At 54.8% G+C, this 20,271-nt stretch overlaps 10 protein-coding genes across 10 annotated transcripts; 6 read left to right on the top strand and 4 right to left on the bottom strand.

Annotated features, from left to right (window-relative positions):
- Nucleotides 1-99: 99 nt before the first annotated feature.
- BZA05DRAFT_131686 (uncharacterized protein) lies at nt 100-2,165 on the bottom strand. Its single transcript, XM_051478800.1, has 6 exons — nt 1,913-2,165; nt 1,749-1,854; nt 1,528-1,607; nt 984-1,457; nt 544-928; nt 100-443 (listed from the first exon to the last, which is right to left on the bottom strand). Exons 2-6 carry the CDS (start codon nt 1,805-1,807, stop codon nt 251-253), a joined length of 1,191 nt encoding a protein of 396 aa, XP_051337185.1. The 5' UTR covers nt 1,808-1,854; nt 1,913-2,165; the 3' UTR covers nt 100-250.
- Nucleotides 2,166-2,241: 76 nt separating this feature from the next.
- BZA05DRAFT_406043 (WD40-repeat-containing domain protein) lies at nt 2,242-3,922 on the bottom strand. Its single transcript, XM_051484464.1, has 4 exons — nt 3,487-3,922; nt 2,954-3,408; nt 2,736-2,879; nt 2,242-2,679 (listed from the first exon to the last, which is right to left on the bottom strand). Exons 1-4 carry the CDS (start codon nt 3,751-3,753, stop codon nt 2,460-2,462), a joined length of 1,086 nt encoding a protein of 361 aa, XP_051337184.1. The 5' UTR covers nt 3,754-3,922; the 3' UTR covers nt 2,242-2,459.
- Nucleotides 3,923-5,711: 1,789 nt separating this feature from the next.
- On the top strand, nt 5,712-6,467 carry BZA05DRAFT_420799 (uncharacterized protein; the record flags this gene model as incomplete). The annotated part of the gene is made up of 1 exon (XM_051485664.1): nt 5,712-6,467. One exon carries the CDS (start codon nt 5,712-5,714, stop codon nt 6,465-6,467), a length of 756 nt encoding a protein of 251 aa, XP_051337183.1.
- Nucleotides 6,468-6,884: 417 nt separating this feature from the next.
- Nucleotides 6,885-7,955, top strand: BZA05DRAFT_458036 (DNL zinc finger domain-containing protein; the record flags this gene model as incomplete). The annotated part of the gene is made up of 2 exons (XM_051487590.1): nt 6,885-7,259; nt 7,355-7,955. 2 exons carry the CDS (start codon nt 6,885-6,887, stop codon nt 7,517-7,519), a joined length of 540 nt encoding a protein of 179 aa, XP_051337182.1. The 3' UTR covers nt 7,520-7,955.
- Nucleotides 7,678-8,749, bottom strand: BZA05DRAFT_131633 (uncharacterized protein). The gene is made up of 3 exons (XM_051478798.1): nt 8,593-8,749; nt 8,104-8,538; nt 7,678-8,046 (listed from the first exon to the last, which is right to left on the bottom strand). The coding sequence occupies exons 1-3, from the start codon at nt 8,638-8,640 to the stop codon at nt 7,762-7,764; spliced, it is 768 nt and encodes a 255-aa protein (XP_051337181.1). The 5' UTR covers nt 8,641-8,749; the 3' UTR covers nt 7,678-7,761.
- BZA05DRAFT_131627 (uncharacterized protein) lies at nt 8,750-9,167 on the top strand. Its single transcript, XM_051478797.1, has one exon. It carries the CDS (start codon nt 8,859-8,861, stop codon nt 9,114-9,116), a length of 258 nt encoding a protein of 85 aa, XP_051337180.1. The 5' UTR covers nt 8,750-8,858; the 3' UTR covers nt 9,117-9,167.
- Nucleotides 9,168-10,067: 900 nt separating this feature from the next.
- Nucleotides 10,068-11,163, top strand: BZA05DRAFT_341236 (U6 snRNA phosphodiesterase Usb1; the record flags this gene model as incomplete). Its single annotated transcript, XM_051480995.1, has 4 exons — nt 10,068-10,311; nt 10,371-10,596; nt 10,660-10,756; nt 10,813-11,163. 4 exons carry the CDS (start codon nt 10,068-10,070, stop codon nt 11,161-11,163), a joined length of 918 nt encoding a protein of 305 aa, XP_051337179.1.
- Nucleotides 11,164-11,258: 95 nt separating this feature from the next.
- Nucleotides 11,259-13,772, top strand: BZA05DRAFT_406031 (CDP-alcohol phosphatidyltransferase-domain-containing protein). The gene is made up of 7 exons (XM_051484463.1): nt 11,259-11,302; nt 11,384-11,796; nt 11,906-12,018; nt 12,075-12,322; nt 12,375-12,556; nt 12,610-13,090; nt 13,149-13,772. Exons 2-7 carry the CDS (start codon nt 11,727-11,729, stop codon nt 13,342-13,344), a joined length of 1,290 nt encoding a protein of 429 aa, XP_051337178.1. The 5' UTR covers nt 11,259-11,302; nt 11,384-11,726; the 3' UTR covers nt 13,345-13,772.
- Nucleotides 13,773-14,895, top strand: BZA05DRAFT_377082 (deoxyuridine 5'-triphosphate nucleotidohydrolase). Its single transcript, XM_051481831.1, has 3 exons — nt 13,773-14,354; nt 14,457-14,552; nt 14,611-14,895. The coding sequence occupies exons 1-3, from the start codon at nt 13,938-13,940 to the stop codon at nt 14,692-14,694; spliced, it is 597 nt and encodes a 198-aa protein (XP_051337177.1). The 5' UTR covers nt 13,773-13,937; the 3' UTR covers nt 14,695-14,895.
- Nucleotides 14,896-16,695: 1,800 nt separating this feature from the next.
- BZA05DRAFT_406027 (uncharacterized protein) lies at nt 16,696-18,875 on the bottom strand. Its single transcript, XM_051484462.1, has 4 exons — nt 18,097-18,875; nt 17,902-18,009; nt 17,366-17,828; nt 16,696-17,308 (listed from the first exon to the last, which is right to left on the bottom strand). The coding sequence occupies exons 1-4, from the start codon at nt 18,388-18,390 to the stop codon at nt 16,887-16,889; spliced, it is 1,287 nt and encodes a 428-aa protein (XP_051337176.1). The 5' UTR covers nt 18,391-18,875; the 3' UTR covers nt 16,696-16,886.
- Nucleotides 18,876-20,271: the final 1,396 nt, after the last annotated feature.

Below are 20,271 nucleotides of genomic sequence, written 5' to 3'. Positions count from 1 at the left end.
ATAATGAATTCCTCGCCTTGGCTGTATGGTTTGTATGACTTCTTGAAGGGTTGGGAGCAGAGGCGAAGGTAGATATACTATTATATGTGTGGCTAGAATTGTTCGCACGTCACCAGTATGATTCGTCAATGCTAATGAATTCTGAGAGTTGACCCAACGTTTCCCGCCGCCACCCAATGTATCATACCAGGCAGCTTCTACGAAACATCGCATCCCATTCCCATCCCTCTCAACTAGGTATCTAGCCCGTTCATTTCTTGAACACCATGTTGAGCTTAAGACTAAACGGCAGTCCAGGATCGGTAATTGCCACCTCCTCTCCGTCATCCACCAGATCGCGCATCTTCCTGTCCAGATTCGGTCTCGTACGCTCCCTGAGTTCCGGCGGACCCTGGAAGTACAGCTTCTTGCGTTCCGTTGAGAGGGACGGTTTCTTGATTTGCCTGTTTCCACCCACCGTGAGCACACATCCATCCATCTGGGATTTGGGTGGGGGGGGGGGGGGGGGGGGGGGGGGGGGGGGGAGAAATGGGGGCGCCATACACATCGGGCCGCTCCTTCAGCAGCTCCATGAAAGTTTCCAGAGTGATCTCAGGATCGAGCTCGAAATCGATCGCCATCTGGCCACACACGGGACAGCCGTCCTTCTTCTCGTGCAGGAAGGTGTGGGTGTACACGCCCTCGTCGCCGGTGTACATCATGTAGTTCTCGAGGTAGGGGTTCATAGCGGTCAGGATCTTGAGGGCCTCGTTGCAGCAGGAGGCGGCAATAATCGCGTTGGTGCTGGCGATCGCCGGGATGATGTTTTTGACTACGCCTTGCGTCAGACTGTAGGTCACGCCGGTTATGTTGAATTCCGCCGCGCGCGTGAGCGCCGTCTGGAAGAGCCATTGGATGTGCTCCGGGTTGTCGGTATCCATTTTCTTGTCTATGGGTGTTTAGCAAATGGGACCGGGAAGAGGGGGCGGGTGATGGAGGCGTACCGCCGAAAACCCTCGGCCACTCCAGAATGCTCGCCCACTCGATGCAATGCGCCGGCTGTCTCGGGATCGACGCAAGCGTGCAGATTGGCACTGCCGTCTGCGGGGTGAGCATATCCAGCGAGCACTCGTAGCAACTGCTAATCGTTGGCAGTATGACTCTCGATTGTCCCTTGAAGCCCTCAGTCCCGCCATCGATCAGCGGCTTCAGCGACTCGTCGTTCGCCGGATCCACCATATCCACCAGCGTTGCGTTGATCCACCGCCGTGCTTCCACGCTGTCCAGCCCGCAGATCACAAGCCGGAATTGCATGTAGTAGCTCTCGTCCTTGTCCTGGATCGCCCCGTAGTAGGGGGTGATCACGCACCCGGGCACGCGCCGCATGATGAAGCGTGCGGCTACCTCTGCCTTGGGATGCCCGACGTCCGATGCGCGGAAGAGGAATTGCCGGTTGAGATTGGAGACGTCAATAATATCTTTCGGGAAGCGTCAGCGCTCCGGCCCCACCAATCTCCCCCATTCCACCCCATCCAGTGAACCACCCACCCATATCGATGACATGAATATCCGTGAACCCCGACAGAGCCAGATTCTTCAGGATCTCGCAGCCTAAACCCCCAGCGCCGCTTCACGACATCCGCTCAGTATGCCGTCCTCCGTTCGCAATGCAGTGTTCGAGGTGCGCCTACATTACCCTGATATCCACTCAGTCAGTAACCAAGTCTGAGTCTGGGGACCGCAAAGACGGGAGGGGATGGGACGGGGACATACAGAATCTTGCTATCGGCGAGAAGCACCTCCTTCTGCATTTCGGGAGCGTAGTCATCGCCACATAAGGGCCCGTGGCGGTTCCGAATGCGTTCCAAATCCCGCCTGGACAGTGTTAGCAGGCGCGTTCATCGAGCAGGCGAGAGCGGATGTGTTTACTGACCATCTGGGACCTTCTGCGAACGGCATTTTGATAGTTGTGGTTGTGGGGGTTTGGGTGGTGATTTGTGAGGAGATTGTGCTCGTGTGGGGTGTAGTGGGGTGGTTCAAAGCAGAGCTGTGTGTAGTAGTACACACGACATAGCTTTGAGGCTCAACCCCAGGTACTGTATCTACTACATAACTAGCAGCCAACCGGCCTCGCGATCCTTGCACCAGTAGTGCAAAGCGCAAGTGGGCTCGTGGGCTCGTGCCGGAGAGACGCGAGACACGCGCGCGTGCGAATTAGTTCTACATTTGATCCGCTATCCGGTCTAAGGAACATCTACCTCGGTCCTACATACCTATACAAATGTGCTCACAGTTGCAAGGCCGTTACATTAAGCTTTTCACAACCTCCATCTCTAGCTCAATAGCAGCTGTGATTGAGATATTTCCATTCCACAAAGCATGATGCTAGAAGTACAAACGCCCCGACAAAACGACTCGAATTACGCACACACACTGTGACCTCCACGTTGTCCCCCCATCCTTACAATGTACTAGCGTGCCTACCGCTTTTTCGCTGCAGGCCGAGGCTTCGCTTCGTCCTCTTTGATGGGGTGCAGCATGACCTTGTTGGGATAACTTGGGCTGTTGCCCGAGTGGCCTTTGGACCAGTCATACGACACTGCGTACGCAAAGATCGAGCCGTTCCGGTTGAACGCCGTGGTGGGGATCGTTCCGCCAACAGAGGGGTAGCCCTTGAGACGGTGCTTGGCGTCCTTGTCCCTGTGAGATGTCAGTAGGAGGCCACATGTGAATAAGAACAGACGGGGTTTTCGGACCAGAAGTGAAAGGTTCCGTCGGAACCTGCAGTGGAGAAGGTTCCATAGGTCGGATGGAAAGAGATTGCGTTTACGCTGTAGACGTTCGTGGTGGACGTGGTTCCAGTAGGATTCTCGCGGTGACATTTAAAGGAGAAGTTCATGCTGCACGCAATCATTGCAGTTAGTCACCATCATATCAAGCCAGCCAGCTGGCCGTCCGCATCGATGACACATACCCGGAGTTCTTGTCATCGACATACTGAATAGCACATCGTCCTTCGATACTGCCGACAGCGAAACCAGAGGCGTCCGGGAAACAACTAATAACCCGGGTCTGCCACTTCAGGGGACTCTGCATCGTCTTGAAGATGGAGGTCGGGTTGGCAAGATTGATTATGTTGATGTATCGCTCAGCCGTTCCAACGACCATCAGACCCTGGGCGACATCCAAAGTGTAAACTCGGTCCTGCATGGCGATCTCAGCGACGGGGTTTGGCGTCCTTAGATCCCAGTACTTGAGTTTCTTGTCCCAAGAGCCCGTCACCAGCATCTCCGAGGCGTTGGGCATCGAGATCATCCGAACACACTTTATCGGCTGATCGTGAGCTGCCACCTGCGTCGACTGGCCGGTCGCGACGTCGAATAGCTTTGCCTGCTTGTCGGCGCCTCCCGAGACAACCTTTGTTCCATCCTATACGTCCGATGAGTTAGCAAAGCGGTTCCGCGGCGAGTGCGTGCGACGCAACCTAGAGAAAGGGGAGACACATGCCTTCGACCAGGTCACCGACAGAACAGGGCCGTCGTGGTCGAACATCGCCTTTCCAACCGAGCTCCCATCCGCAGCAATCTCATAGATGCGCACTTTCTTGTCCCAACTTGCGACCGCGAGGTGCTCCGACATGGGCGAAAACGAGATGTCGGAGATGCTGTCCTCCGGCGGCGACTGCAGGGGGATATCGTTCGAGGTGTCACCTTGGGCCTGCGCAGCCTGTGTGGCCGCGCTTGTCGCTGCTGCTCCTCCTCCGAAGAGCGACATAGTTGAGGCGTGTGAGGAGAGTGGGGGTAGTTGTTGTTGTTACCGTTGTGTTGTTGATTGATTCGAGAGCTGGGTGTGAGGAAGAAGGGTTTATGGTTGTTGGAGGGGGTTGAGGGGGAGTTGACCGACTCGAAGGAGACAGATGGAGGGCAGACGCGAATCGAAGAAGTCAACACCAACAAAGCCAAACCCACGCGCCAGAGATTCTGTGCGCCAAGAGCAACTAGCGACTTAGTAAGCGAGGCTCTCGATGTCGGAGCGTCCCTTCTATATATCAACCGCCAGGTCGAGCTAGTTACGGCTTCTATGGGTCGCAACCCCGAGAACCTCAATCCCACGCTGTTTCATGGTGCCGAAGGAGGACTGGATTCTTCGTCGAGCCTCTACGATACTAATCATCGCGGAGAATTCCATCACCACCAAAAGGCCAAGAAAACACGATACACTCATCACCACTTCCATCTCAGAGCTCGAGACAAGGGCCAAATCTAGCTCCACTTTCAAGGACCTCTTTTGCGATAATTTGCAAAAGGCACGCCGAATTTGCTGAGAAACTTCCATCAACTTGATTTAAACGGGTGGCCCCTACCCGGCGTTGCCCTGGAGAGAGAGAACACCAATTCGCTGTCGCATACGGCCTCAGTTACTAGACGATGGCGACCACAAACCTGACCATTCCTGCCAGCTCCGTGGGGTCGAGAGAATGCTCTATAACCACAGCCCGTTGCTGCGCCGCTGCCTACCAACCAGTTTTTACAAAGGAAACCCATGATAACTGTTTATCCGCACCCTCCGCGCACGCAAAGCCCCCTACCCGGTGTTGCCCCAGAGAGAGAACACCCATTTACTGTCGCATACGGCCTTAGTTACCAGACCACGGCGATCACAAACCCCACCATTGCTGCCAGCTCCGCCGGTATTGTCCTATGTAGTTCTTTTCTTGCTTTCCGTTTAATCGTTTATTGCGTTAGGTATTTCCCCACCTACTTTTTCTGCGTCGTCCCGCTTTGGTCGGCCCGGTCGAGTGATACCTTGTGGAGCTTCTGCGAAAGATTGTTCATACTGTGAGAGCTATCGAAGCGAGCAATCGGGCTGCTGGTAGTTTTACTTTTTCGTAGCAATCCGAGAGAGTGACTTGTTTTCCTGTGGGGGGAGAGAACATCAATTTATTGCCGCATACTCTACATACGGCTTGTCTAGGTACTAGTAACAGACTACGGCGACTTGTTGTCCTACACATGAGAGGGAGAGAGTATTTACATCAATTTATAGTCGCATACGGCCTTACTGTGCATACTAGTCTGTAGACTATGGCGACTGCGCACACATCCTTTCCTGCCAGCTCCATTGGGGGGGGTACTATAGTTGTTGTCCTATCGAGAGGGGTAACACCAAATTTTTGTCGCATATATTGTTGTCCTGTTCAAAGTCACAGAGTGAGGTGTCGCATGGTGAGGTTGGAACATGGAGTGAGACCCTGTTGGTTGTCTTGCCTAGCCGCACATCTTCTGCCCGTTTGGACGTAGCGTGATAGTCGTCACCGTCATCATCCGCCTGGGCCGACCGTCTCCCCAGCAACCAAACAATAACAATGCTCCAACCCCCCTCACATGGCACTTTCAACAGTTGTCCTCCCTATTCATCACCACCCACCACCCCCCCACTCCAATCGAACCTACCTACGCTGACTCCACCCACCAAGCAACATGTTCTATTGCTGTCCAGCGCAATAATGAACAGCTGCCTTCTACGCACAAGTCCAGAACCGCTCATGCTCGTCGCCCGAATCCGCTGAATTCCCTCCTATTCTTCCGGAAGATGCCCCAGAAGCTATGCACACAAAGAGTCCCTTGACCGCCAGTACAAAGATAACGAACCGGGTCTTCACTCTCAGCTGACCCTCCACCCCCTCTCATCCAACCTTGCCCTCGGCCTGCGATCTCCAAACCGACGCCGCCATGTGTGAGCTCAAAGCTTGCATCTACGATCTGTGCTGCCACCGCGGGCTAGCACCTCCTCTCGAGACCTGCAAGGACGCAGATACCTGCAGAGAGCATGCGAAGGCGAACTTGAAAAAGCTCGACTTCGTCATGCCAAAAGCCCCTGGGTACTGCCCGAGCTGTTTGAAGCGGGCATCCAAGGGGCAAGATCTGATCCCTCACACAACACCACGCGTCGGAGATGTCCTCGATGTCAACAGGCTCCGGTACCGGCTTAGTCGCGGGCCGCTTGCTGGGCCCAATTTCGGGTCCCGGCCACGGCCACGGCCGCTGTTAAAACCCCCGGCTAGACCGGAGGAAACACCCGTCCGCCGCCTCAGACCTCGCACTCGCCGCGCTGCTATCGGCGTTCTCACTACCCCGAATGCCTCTTCCGCCATCAAGCCCTACGACGCGGGGGATGATGCTTTTCTGTCATCTCAAGATTGGGGGACCCCCACGAAATCCTCGCAGACCTCTTTACCCCACACTCCGAGCTCTGTTGCTCCTCCGCTTCCTCCCACAGGGAAAAAACGTCGCCACCGCGTCACCCTTGGAAAGCCCATCGCCACCTTCGACTGCCCCTCCTCACCTATCATCACACCCAGACCGAAGAGAGTCAAAGGCACCTCATCCTCTTCATCTTCCAAATCGTCCGGGTCGTCCGGATCATCATCAACCATTGGCTCTACTGCGACGCAAAAACGCTGCCAATCCCACCGAAGCAGAGCATAGATAGCGCCTGTGGTGGCCGTCATTTCGTTTCATTTCACTTGCTAGGCATCGCAGGGCAGGAGTTTCTGTTTCATTGTTTCATTGTTTCATTATTACACTTTCACTGGATAAGGCGTTAACTGCGGGCTGGATCAGTGGGAACGACGGGGAGGAGAGGAGATGTTACCTACACTACATGTTTTCGCACTGCATTCTTTTGTACTTTTGTATTTGTTTTCTTTTCTGTCTTGCACATAGCGCTTCTTTGCTGTTCTTCCTCACAAATTGATGTTTCTACTACCTTCTATGTAACTCGAGCTCTCGTCCCGCCAAGCCACTTGCTGTAAAGACCTATATCCTACCTAGCCACCCACCGCCTCAATGACGTCTCGTACCTGCATCTTTACTCCCCTCCACCCTCACCAATAAGCACAAGTAATGTCCCTCCGCCTCGTCCTCCCGCGCGCCCTGCGGCGCACCCTCCTCGCCTCCGCCGGCCGCCCCCTCATCGCGCCCATCCCACCGGCACCACGGATCCTCGCCTCCCTCCCGCGCTGGAACAGCACCGCGAGCACCGCCGCCACTACACCCACACCCTCGCCCTCGCCTACATCCACGGAAACATCCACGGAAACGGAAACGGAAACGGAAACTCCCAAAGAAGCCCCACCAAGCTACCAGCTGACGTTCACGTGCCGCCCGTGCCGGACGCGCAGCACGCACGCGGTGTCGAAGCAGGCGTACCATCGCGGCTCGGTGCTCGTGCAGTGTCCCGGGTGCAAGAATCGGCATGTTATTACTGATCATCTTAAGGTGGGTTTTTCAGACTGGGACCGGGAGCCAAATTAGGAGGGGGTGGGGCTGGGTGAAATTGGGTTGGAGAAGCGGCTGGCTAACTGTGGGAATAGATTTTTGGTGAGCAGCAGAGGACGCTGGAGGATATTCTTAAGGAGGCCGGGAACGGTGAGGTGCTGAAGAGGGCACGCATGCTGGATAATGGCGATATCGAGTTGTTGCCGCCTGACGAGGCGGTGGCGGAGGGGGAGGAGGGGGGGCAGAAGATGATTGTATAGACTATGGACTATAGAGGGGCACGGGAGGGCGGGTTTGTATGTATGAAGTAAGTGTGTGTGTGTGTGTAATATCATATATTTCTATCCCATCTCATGTATCTATCCCGTTCATCCAGCTCTTGTTCTTCTATATATGGTACAAAAAACATAGCATCGTATCGTACAATCCGCATCCCACCCAGTGCCCACCCATCCACGCCCGCTCCCGCTCCCAAAAAACCGACCAAAACGCCTCTAGGTAATTACGTCCGCGTGCTCAACGCAGCCTTGACCCGCTTCTTCAAACCGTCCATCTTCGACGTGGACCCGGAGCTGTAGTAATCGCCATAGCCCACGTCACGCACACGCTCGCTGCTCCTGTCTTTCGCCGCGTGCGTATTACCGGCGGACCGTCGCATCTCGAACTCGTTGGGCCTGCCGCCGCTGCTTGCTGAACGAGCACGCCGCGCCGCCTTCTGCTGCTTCTCAAATTCCCCAACGGTGTATCCCGGCTCGCCCTTTGCACGGCGGTCTTCGTCTCTGTAGTACTGGAGGGATGTTAGTCTATTATATATCTAAAAAAATCTGGACATGGGGTGACGAACCATATGATCCCACCTGCCCCACTTCCCATCGCGGACGTTGACATCATACTCCTCATAATCGCCCAGTCCTCCCTCGCCGGGCCTATACATCGCGGTACCCTGGAGTGGATAATGGCCCTCGAGGGAGTCCTGAATGCTAGCCTTGGGGGTTGCCGCGAGCGCCGCAGCGTTGGTATACTTCACTGCCTCAATAGGCGCGTGCTTCACCTGCTGCCGCGCGAACAGTGTCGCCTCGAATGGCCCGTCGTGGTGATACGCGCCGCCGATTGCCCCCAACCGGTCGATTGGGTCTGGCCCCGGGATTTGCGAGATCTTGCGCCGGTGCCGATGCGGCGAGGAGTGTCGACGCGGCGTGGAGGAGGGCCGCGACGACCGTGGCACACGCTGGGACCGGGACCGGCTGGGCGTGTTTTCGGGGGCGGTGAGGAAGGGGTTCTGGGGACGGGTTAGCTTGAGGATGAGGAGGGGAGGAGGAAGGGGAGTGAGTACCCGTGATCCTAACGACGAACTCGCACTCGAAGGCGTGTATGTAGACATTCTGTATATATGGTGTGTGTGTGTGTGTATATATATATGTGTGTGGGGGGAGACTATCCGTAATACCGGTCAAATACTCTAATGATCCTTATGGTTGCGTATATTGCGTATGTAGCCGTGAGAACGAGAGGGAAGAAGACATGGACCATGGTGGGTGGCGTGCGGATATTTAAACTGGCCGTAGGTATGGCTGACGGTCTGGGTTTCTTGGTATACGTATGGAGGGGTGGATAAGAATACGAGTGGGTGTGGTGGGTGGGTATGCAGTTGTTTCCTGCACAGGTGGAGGAGGACTCGCGGAGGAGGAGGGGCGGTTCATAGGACCCTGCTTGCTTTGCGTACCTCTGGCGTCCATGGAAAGCAGGGACTGGGCTGCGGGCTGCTGGGCGGAGGATCGCCGGGTGTTCGTCACGCAGAGGTCAGTCTTGGACTGCACTCTTGGTCCCGGATCATCGGGCGGGTCGGAAGTGCACTAGGAAGGCACGCTATCGGACACCACGTCACCACCGCACCGGAATAACTCTGCTGCCGCGACGGACCGCCTTGGGCAGTTGGGCTGGTGTTGAAGTGCTAACTAACTAGCATGGTGACAAATGGCGGAGCACTGCGTAAAAATAGATTGAGGTCTCTACACATGTCGGAATGTCCAGAGTCCGGACAAGGCGAGGACGTGGCTTGTGGCTCAGACACGGGAGCTGATTCGTAGTCGTCTGGGCAGGGCAGATTGAAACCAAGGCACCATCGAATCCTGATTGGTTATGCTGAGAGCTGGGCGGAGAGCAATAATAGAGAATCCGTATCGAACTCGCGGTCAGCGGTCGGTGACAGCGGCGTGAGACGGATGGTACGGTGAGTATCTGCCATGATCTACCGGTACTCTAAGGTCGAATGCAATGATGATTAAACAAAAATAAAATCCTGATTGGTGATGCTATGATTATCTCCGGACAATTTGTCGTGATGCGGGAACCAGGAACACGAACACGAACCATGGAAGGCCCGTTTTTCCAGAAGGATTGTCTCGCCTATGAGGCGTGAGGTGAGATTGAATGAAGCAAGGTATTTAGGCAAGTAACTAAGAGGTATATACGTACTCTATTCTGGCATGAAGATACTAATCACATCTACATATGATACTCGCAAGTGCTCCAGGGTTAGGGGAGGAGGTTGTAGTTCCTGAGATGTGACGAGACTGATGCAAGTTTCGGGCCTATCTCCGGCGTCGGGCGTCGGCAGTCGATGGCTGGCACAGTGGCACCCCCACCTGGGACTCGAACAGCGAGAGACACACGCCGAGAGAGATCGGTGCGACCACAACCCGCGATAAAGAAACAACAGCCATAGAAACGACACTCAACCACATCGCATGCAACTGCGCATCCACCATCACCACCATATCTCTTCCAACCGCACCAACCGTGGATATAATGGCAGCCAAGCAGCGCCTAGTGGACTACTCGGATTCGGACACCAGTGACGTCGAGGCCGAACCCCCCGCGAAGCTCCGCAAGACCAACGACAGCGGGCTCCCGCCGCTGCCCTCGCGCTTCCACGACCTCTACGCGGTCCCGCCGCGTATGGCCAAAGACGACGATCCCGCTCTCCACGGCGGACGGAAACGGGCCATCCCCCATGTGCAGGGAAACTGGCCCACGCACGTGTTTATCGAGTGTATGTGTGTCACGTGCGCAGCGATGCTGGGAGACAAAAGCTGATGGTGACATCTGGAGGGCATTTGACGAGAATAGAATTCGATGCTCTGGATAAATCGTACACGCGAGCGAAGGGAGTGGGCGAGGGCGGTGACTGGCGGCTGGAGAGCCATCTCATAAGTGAGCTGGGGAGTGAGCTCCCGCTGCATTTGAGTCTCAGCAGGCCGAACGTTCTCCGGACCGAGCAGAGGGAGGGGTTCCTGGAGACTCTGGCGGAGAGGTACCACAAGGCGAGGGTTAAGCCGTGAGTTGCTTCGTTCTCTCGGACGCGCGGAGCGATATCAATGGATGCTGATGGAGGGGCAAGGTTTACAGTGGTCTTCGATGGGTTTGAATGGGTTGGCAATCAGGACCGCACCCGCTGGTTCCTGGTGCTGAAGGCATCTGCAGGACCGAAGAGCGAGGTACGAGCTGACACGTCGCACCCGTCCGGAAATAGTGCTGACGAGACGAGATACAGCTCGCCCGATTGCTGGAACTCACCAATCACACGTTTGCCGTCTTCAACCAACCAGGCCTATATGGCCCCAACGGAAACTCCACGGATGGATTCCACGTTTCGCTCGCGTGGAGCTTGACGGAGCCCAGTGCTGAGGACAAACGCAAAGTTGCGGACGAGCTGATCGCGCACGGAATGAAAGATGGTACCATTGTTCTCGAAGGTGGTGACGGGGAAAACACTAGGCTGCGGATGGATGTGTCTGGCATAAAGGTCAAGATTGGGAATGCTGTGCACCTGGTCGAGCTGGGGACCGGCAAGCTGGAGGTGGTGGAGCTCACAGGAAAGAGGAAGGCTTCCGTTGGCTCGTAGAGTTTATTTGCGCGCCTGCACTTTATGTTCCGGAGATTCTTCACAAACGATCTGAACCGTTGATCTTGTGTGACAGTGACAGTGATTATTAGAGTACAATAAACGTCATTTGTGAGTGATGCTCATCTCATCTCTTCGTCCTGCCAACCGCGCCGTCAGCCACTGTTTCCACGTCCAATCATTTGCTGTGAACACGTGAGAACGACTGGCGCGAAACACACCAACGCTTCTGCCTTCTTTCTCGCCTTGAATGCTGCTCATCCAGCCGGCGGGTGCTTGGATTGTGCTGCGGTGGCCTGCGTATCTAGCGGCGTTGCGTATGCGGCGAATTGCGTGGTCCCTGCAGGCGGCAGATCCGAGATCAGGAGTGAACTCGCTCACTCGACTCGACCGCGGCGAGGCTAAACTTGAGTGTGGTTCCCTGTCCGACTTTCCCTCCCCTGTGCTTTCCCGGCCGCGACGTTCCCGTCCGTCTTCTTTTTTTCCCGCCCCAACACCAACAACAATATTCCCACGATCGTCCAACATCCCGTATAACAGATATTCCATTTTCCTGTCCGATAATGTCGACAGTTACTTCAAACCCTACCTGGGTAGACACGCGGACGGTGCCGCCGCCCAAAAGTATACGCGGTATGTTTGCACGCGACAATGCCCCCTTTTCACCATGAGCACGACGGCCGTAGGGGGAATGTTGGGAAGTGAAGCTCGGAACTAACACGATGGCTTGGAGGATACCTAGATGATAGCAAGAAGAGCGATTTCCTTGCCGAGGACCAATTGGCCCACCTCAAGACCTACCGCTACCAGTCCGTCGACAAGTCGCTGATTTCGAACCACATCTTGAAACATTACGTTCGTGGAGCCCAGTCCGATCCTCGCCGAGCTGAAACTTACGAATATGATTGTAGTGGAATTTCATGGTCGAGCTGCTGCCACGATGGTTAGCACCCAATGCCGTAACGCTCGTCGGCTTCGGCTTCATCCTGTTCAATGTCATCTGTCTGGAGATAATGATGCCGGACCTGGTGGGTCCGGGTCCGCCGTGGCTCTACTATTCGTTCGCGTTCGGACTGTGGGCGTACTCCACTATGGACAACATCGACGGAAAGCAGGCTAGGCGTACGGGCTCGAGCTCGCCGTTGGGTGAACTTTTCGAGTCGGTGTTTACTTTCCCCAAGGTGTGCGCGGTGATGCTGACGAGAGGATAGCCACGGAATCGATTCGTTGAACTGCACTCTTGCGAGTCTGTTGGAGACTGCTAGCATGGGATTGGGGACTAGCCCAGCGGGAGTCCTCACGGCGTTGATCCCTTGCTTGCCTATGTTCTTCTCGACCTGGGAGACGTATCACACGCATGTGCTTTACCTCGGATACTTCAACGGACCTACCGGTATGTTATCCCCGTGGAATTCGAAGGGAACCGGTTTCTGACCATCTCTCCAGAGGGACTCATCATTGCCTGCACCCTCATGGTGATCTCTGGAGTTTGTGGCCCCGAGATCTGGGACATGAAGCTCAAGGACACTATCGGTGATCACTCGCTCCTCGGCGAGTACAGCTTCCGCGACCTCTGGGTGCCCATTCTCGTCAGCGCGTTCATGATCGCGCACCTGCCGTCCTGTGTGTACAACGTTGCGCAGGCCCGTAAGAGACAGAACCTGCCGGTGCTCCCGGTTTTCTTGGAGTGGACTCCCATCATCATTTTCTCTGCGTCCTGCTGGCTGTGGCTTGCGTCGCCATTCACCTCGCTGCTTACCGACAACCGCCTCGTCCTGTTCTGTCTGACCTTGTCTTTCGTCTTTGGACGCATGACCACAAAGATCATTCTGGCCCACTTGACCAAGCAGCCTTTCCCGTACTGGACTATCCTCCTAGCCCCACTCATGGGTGGTGCCCTCTTGGCTAATCTTCCGTTCATCGGACTGTAGGTCTCCGGCTGTTTCCCCATCCAACTGGATAAATTACTGACCCGGGGATATTAGGCCCGCTATTTCCGCCGCCGCCGAGCTCTGGTATCTCCGTGCCTACCTCGTTTTCGCTGTGGTCGTCTACTTTCGTTGGGCACTCCTCGTGATCAACTCGATCTGCGGCTACCTCGGTATCCAATGTCTCCGCATCACGCCCAAGGACCCTCCCGGAGGCGTCCTCAACGGCATCCCTAAGGAGCGCGCCGCATAAACCCCCTACCACCACAAACTGATAGACTATTCAACTAGTTGCAACTTTTGCTTTTCGATGCCTTTCTCGTTAGTTCTTCGGGTATATAATTTCGCGACATATCATCATTTAACATCACATCTTAACTCTACTACGAAATGCGAATTAGCGGTTGTTTTCATGTTATGTTTTTGACGACGCAACGCATGAGGGGAGGGGACTGAGCGGGTAGGGGGAGGATTTTGGCGAGATGGGATTATCCTCTGTTTCTGTTTGGCATTTGTGTCCGCGAATACCTGGAAGTGAGCGTGGGTGTCAACGGAGAGATATTTGTGGATTATTTTTCTTGGATGCGATCGATATAGACGGGATTTGGACAGGGGTGGGACGAGGTCGTACGAGATGGGTAATGGGGCGGGATGAGTGGTGAAATGGAGTTTGACGATGCTCCTTGATCACAAAGCCGAGTGACGACCAATGAACTGTTTCTTCGCGACGGACGAATCGATTTCAAACGCGTATCCACGTTTCCCGCCAAGCCCGTGTACTAAACGCGATTCCCTCCTCCTGCTAGGTACTCGGGCTTCCCCGCTCCCCGCCCTAACGAATAAACGATGTCCACCACCGCCGCCGCCGACGAACGACCCAGCACCCCCGTCCGCACCGAAGTCACCGACAGCAAACACCTTCTCTCGCCGACCTCCACCACCGCCGCCCTCCCCTCCACGACCAAGAAGCAGCGCACGATGTCCACGACAACCTCGCCCGTAACCAACCCCACGGGGCTTCCCGCACTACAGGTCAAGCTCCTAACCCCCTCAGGGCGCGCACCCACGCGCGGCTCCGAGTTCGCCGCGGGCTACGACGTCTACGCGGCGCGCGACACCGCCGTTCCCGCCAGAGGAAAGGTCCTGGTCGATACGGATATCGCAATTGCCGTGCCCGCGGGATGCTACGGACGTATTGCCCCCCGGAGCGGGCTCGCGAGTAAGAACTTTATCGATACGGGCGCGGGGGTTGTTGATGCGGATGTTAGTACCCCTCTGAAGATGAAAGGTGTGGAAGGGGATGGGGTGGAGTGGGGTGGGGAAGGGAAGGGAAGGGTGGTGTGCAGTGGCTGATACAATGGATAGTACCGTGGTCAAGTCAAGATCCTGCTCTTTAACCATGCGGATACGGACTTTGAGATTAAGGCTGGCGACCGCGTTGCGCAGTTGATCCTGGAGAGGGTGGGTTCTCTGCGCCGCCGCTGGGGTTGTCGGTGATGCTAATGTACCCCGTAACTAGATCTACACGCCGGACGTCGTCGTCGTCGAGGAGCTCGAGGAGAGTGTGCGCGGCGCGGGCGGGTTTGGAAGTACTGGTAACTAACTACGTTATAAATACGTAGATGGTAGCTGGGAGTGATACGTGGATGAATGGTGCCGGGACAGATAGAGGGAATACGAAGAACGGAAACGGTTCCTTGACATCGACGATAGATACTTAGTGATGTGATGTGAACTGGGCGTTGGGTGAAGGGATTGCAGAAGTCGTAAGACCAGGGCAGAATTGCCTTACGTAGACACGTTCATTGCAAAGTGGGTAATTCATCGATGAGGCTGCAAATCCCCCATTAAACGACGATACAAATAACGTAGCCACAGACACAGCCGCGGGTGAGGGTGGTGAGGCAGGAGCCACGCTGCACAATCCATCACTCGCACACAACCCGCGAGAGAGAGGTTATCCGAACAATGTGATGGTACGTCCCTAGCCGTGCCCAAAGACGGGATGTTAGGGGAAGGCCTTTAATATGTAGTAAACCCGCCGGTCCAATGCCGTGGACTCCCCTAACCGCGGGGGCCGGAATGCCCGAGTGCTGTATCGTGAATCACGCCTAATCCACCAAGTATCCATATCCTCCCATATCCACCCATATCCTCCCATATAAATCCATATCCTCCCATATCCTCCCATATCGATCCGTTTCAATCCATATCAATCCATATCCATCCATATCCTCCCATATCAATCCATATCAATCCATAAAGAAGGCGGATTGATTCTCCTTTGGCCGAATCCGGCTCGGTCGGTCGTTGGATTAGTTAGAGCGCGGAAGGGGCGGGAGGACACAGATGTTACATATATAACCGAGAGCGAGAAAGAAGGAAACCAAGAGGGACGAGGGCAAAATTGTAAGGCTCATGGGAAGATGTCTTCTACATAGTACTGGCGGATGGGTTGGGCTTGGGCTTTCGGGATATGGTGGATTGTGGAGTTCAGCGCTTATGGCTATACTATGCGTACATATACAATACTCATGACGTATGTACAGATAGGTAACTATAGTCTGTGCGAATTCTCGTAGCATTTAGGTAATCTGACCAGATGACGCCCGTGGGCCGTGGGATCTAGAAGGTTTTGCCAATGCCCCTAGAAGTCGGACAGTCGGACCGAATACTTAGAAAAAGACCAGAAAGCTAGTAAATATCTGTATATTTGAGACCAAGAGTTAAGCATTGAAGTTTAGTTGGTTTCTGTAGGACGGAGGTTGGAGTAGCGATAGTCTCCGGTCGGGTCTCTCCGAGAGTTCGAGTTCCCCCGCATCCATGGACCATATAGTTATGCGCGCTGGTTCCCCACGCGGCAGTGGGTATGGAATCCCCCACCCCATCCCATCGTATCTAGTCCAGTCCAGTTGGGTCTGGTCACATCCGCATTCCAAACGCACCACAGATTCAAGAGAACCTACCTAGTATATCCACCTAATGTCTACGTCTACATCCACATCCACGTCCACCATCCGCGGCGAAATCCCCCCGCATCGGCTGTGTACTCTAATCTACAAACATATCTACATAAGGGCGCGTAAAGTGCGAAGCGTGTGTGTGTGCGGATACAGCGCCAAGTTCTCGGTTATAAGAACCTAACCCCGGGATTTTGAACCCCAGAAACATGAACCTAGAAACCCAGAAACCCCGAATGCCGTTTAATGTTGGCTGCCTGACGATTAACTGCCTCGGTCAAGTTGGTCGTTGGTCGTTGGTCGGCTGTCTACGTGGGTGTCTGCGTGGGTGTGAGTGTGAGTGTCGTGCCGAGGAAAGGGGTCCTGGACTTCTGGGCTGGTGTGACCGGGTGAGACGTCGGTGTTTCATTTATAGTCTGTCTCTCCGTCCGTCCGTCTGTCCGTCCACATGTCCGTCCGTCCGTATGTCCGTCCATACATATGTCCGTATGTCCGTCCGTCAATACGCCTGCCTGTCTGCCTGCCTGAACTCTTGGTTGGCAGCTGGATGACACCGGCAATAACGTGGCACACGCGAGTGATTAGGTGAGTGCAAAATAGGTATGCATACGTATGGTTAAATTTTTTACATTGTGTACACAAGTGCCCACCTGTCAAAGCAGCCATACGGTACGCAAAAACTCCCACAGGCTGTCCGAAAGAAGAAAGAAAACGCCATGGAGAAATCCAACCAAATGACCAGAACATAGCAATATATACACGTATCCGTTCCCCTGGGCCGGACGAGCCCCCGGTAGATACCTAGAAATAATACAGAAACAAGAAGAAGGCGGGATCACTGTCGTTCCAGATCCGGGGACAGAGTTGGAGCCGGAGCCGTGATGAGTTCCCTCCGGCTCGAGAACGACGACCACTTTCTCACAATACCAATTGGAGCCGACGATTCGGCCGTATCCATAGTAGTGATGGAAGCCGATGCGCTTTCGTTGATTACCGGCATGGCCATCCTCGGCTTCGAGAGTTTCCTCTGCACCGTTTCATTGCCATCCTCGCTGCGCCGGAATATATCACTGATCCTGGCTCTCCGCCTCGGGCGTAATTGCAGCACGTTCACGTTTCCTCTGCCGTTGCTGCCTTGCGCGCCTAGGAGCCCGGGTATCACCCGTGCGAACAGGATTTTAAGCGCTGGTAGCGACGCCGTGATGATGCTGATCGTTGCCTCGAGCTGGCCCCAGATGCAAGGGAGGTATCCATCCCCTGTGGTTTATTTGGTCAGTTGAGGGGGAGGGGGCGAGGATGAATGGGGTAAAGTACAGGATATGTCGAAGGACGAAGTATAATCTCCCAAGTATGCCATGCGGATGATAGAGCAGAGGCAGGCGAGTCCACCGAGACTAAACATGAAAACCACCGCCGCCTTTTTCTGCCACGTCATTTGCAGGCCGACGACCATCCATATTGGCAATGCCAGGATGGCGATATCCGAGACCATGTGCACCGAAGATGAGACCCAGAAGAAGACGGTGTTGTCGCGGCACCGGGTATCAGGGTGGAATCGGAGGCTGAGGGAGAAGCTCGCCTGCACGGGGAGACACTGGAAGATGCAGGCGAAGGCGAAGGCGAGCACCCAGAAGATGTGGAAGATCAAGTAGAAGGTGATGACGTGCTGAAGTGTGCGGGAGTCGGCTTGGTTGGCAAGGTCGCGCACGAAGAGGATGATTGAGAATTTGACGAAGATGAGAGTGAAGGCGTAGAAGAGAAGGTGCGGTACCAGCATCTGGACGGGGGATAATCATTAGTTACGCTCCTCGATGTTGTCATGGCAATGAGGAGTAGAATAGTATGCACACCTTGACTCCCACCGCTATCTCGGAATACTTCAGATCCCAGCCATGTTTCCCTAGTCCTCCGTTGACCCCACCATGGACATTTTCCGCCGTCAATGCTACGCAAAACGACTTCACCATCAATCAGCCCTCCAACTCCCAGTCCAAACGCACACGCACGAGGAAGAGAGAAGAGATATCTCTCCTGCGACCACGAACCGTAGCAAGAATAATCATCCAATCATCCGAGCGCAGCCTCTTGGCATAGAGATATCTCGTCACGATCCGTGCCATAGCGACAACCAGTGTGAGTGCCATTGAAACGTAGGACACGATGACCAAAGTGCAGCCTCGCGTTTCCACAACATAACCCGGTTCGAAGATTGGCGAAGAGAAGCCATCGGGCACGCCGCGAAGTCCGGCTGCTTGGCCGGCGGCGACCCCTAATATTGCTGCTAGCCCGGTGGGCGCGACAAACTCCTTCGCTATCGTTGGTGAGGGGGATATCGCCATCGTGCATGCATCCGTCCTGCTTCGTCTTGGTGTTGATCGGGCGGTGGATGGGATTTCGTATCTAACTGTTCTCCTGGGCGCGGGCCAGCGGCAGCTCGTTATATACGCATGGTATTCTGCGGTCGTATAGATCTACCGAAGATGTGAAACCGGATCAACACCGTGACACTATCCCAACACCCCCAGACTTCTTCTTCCGCCTACATACCTAGGCACCTAGGTGCCTACTCCAACAACCGCCCCTATCCCGGGCCGGGAAGTGGTTGTCTCGGTACCGAACTCCGCCATCTCACCCCAGGGATTGCCGGTGACATTGAGGTTATACATATGTATGTGTAAGAGGTTATGGCGGGCTCGTCCGATCGAGGCGAGATTATGGAGTGCAGTATTCTGGCTCACGTGGACCCCCAGCGATCCATGTGCGCAGCGGTCGGATAAGAAGTACATAACTGCACGTTGGTACCTAGGTGCACTTTCGGTGAGAGGCCATTCGGTTGTTTATTCGAACGCTGGACGTCTGAAAATTGTATGTAGCACCTCCCTCGGACATGAAGTCTGCTAGCCTAGGTAACCGTATGCGACCAGCTCCCCTCCATTCCGACCACCGACCACTGACCGTCGATCACCGACCACCGACCACCACCACCACCACCACCACCACCATATCTTTATATCCCCCACATACGGCTTCCTCCCCGTAAAAACCAACGCACGGCACTCTTCCCCACCCCCGTCGCCTTGTCGCCAAAAACACGGTCTAGAGTGCTCCAGAATAAAGTGGAGTGACCGCCCTATCTAGTCTCGCGTAACTAGTACCTACATAGGTGCTTACTAGGAGTTAGTGATCATCACCAGCCGGTTTGAGTAAACTTGCCAACCCAATATAAGACGAGTGTCTCACAACCGCACATCAACGAGAGCACTCAAGGACCAATGGACCATACGGACTCATCCGTTGCGGCTGAGGAGGAGGAAAGGCTCCACCTTCACCTGGATATTCTTGCGATTCGCACAGCCGTGGGGCATACCGACGGTCGGAGGTTGATGCACGGACACGTTGGGACATTGTTACTCGGTACGGTAGGTACTCGGCAATGACGGACGGACCTCGAGGGCCTGGTTAGCGTTGTGTGTGGATATTGTGGACGCGGGCCGACCCGGTAGTTAGATGGATGAATGGGAGCAGAGAATCATTCAAGTGGGTGCATAACCAGAGTAAGCAAGTACTTGCTATTGGTAGTTAAATAGCCGCCAGCGCCAGTACCGGCAGTGGTTAATCTTACGTAGTGTGCGTCTCCATGGCCTTGGCAAGCGATTGTTACTAGGTATTATGTAGTACACAATGCAGCACTCGATCCGCGAAATTCGATCTACTACTTCCCAGTAGAGACAGGATGCTTGCAATAGGCCATAGGGAGCTACTCCATCCGCGTGGTTTGATCTTCTGCCCCCACCGCTGCTGTTCCTCATGTTCTAGCCTGGGTACTCTTTCATCCTTGGTTCGAACCCTGGCACTGGTACCTAGTCTAGATACTAGTATGCAGCCAGTTTGTCTTGCTTTCTTCTGTGCCCTCTGGTCCGAGAGTGCCTTCGGGCCCACTGGAAAATCGGGCCATAACGGGCCGCGGTAGAGTGGCGGTTCACGGCTTCGCCGCATTCCCTTCGATGGCAGTATCTAATCGAACGACATTGTCGACAGTGTCGCCAGAAACCCTCCAGCCAGTCCAATTGGCCCACATCCAACGGGGATGGCTAGCTGAGATGTAGTGGTGGTGGTATTGCGGTGATCTGTGTGGTATGTACTAACAGGGAAGACGAGCAAGAAAGTTGGAGAAGAGATGGTAGGTGGAAAAAGCGGCCCTTATGTAGAGTAAGCACAGG

This window comes from Tricharina praecox, assembly GCF_024521635.1.
Source record: "Tricharina praecox strain CBS 144465 chromosome Unknown BZA05scaffold_22, whole genome shotgun sequence".
Lineage (NCBI taxonomy): Eukaryota > Fungi > Ascomycota > Pezizomycetes > Pezizales > Pyronemataceae > Tricharina > Tricharina praecox.
Note: the sequence above shows the minus strand (reverse complement) of the source record. Positions and strands in the feature narration are given on the sequence as shown.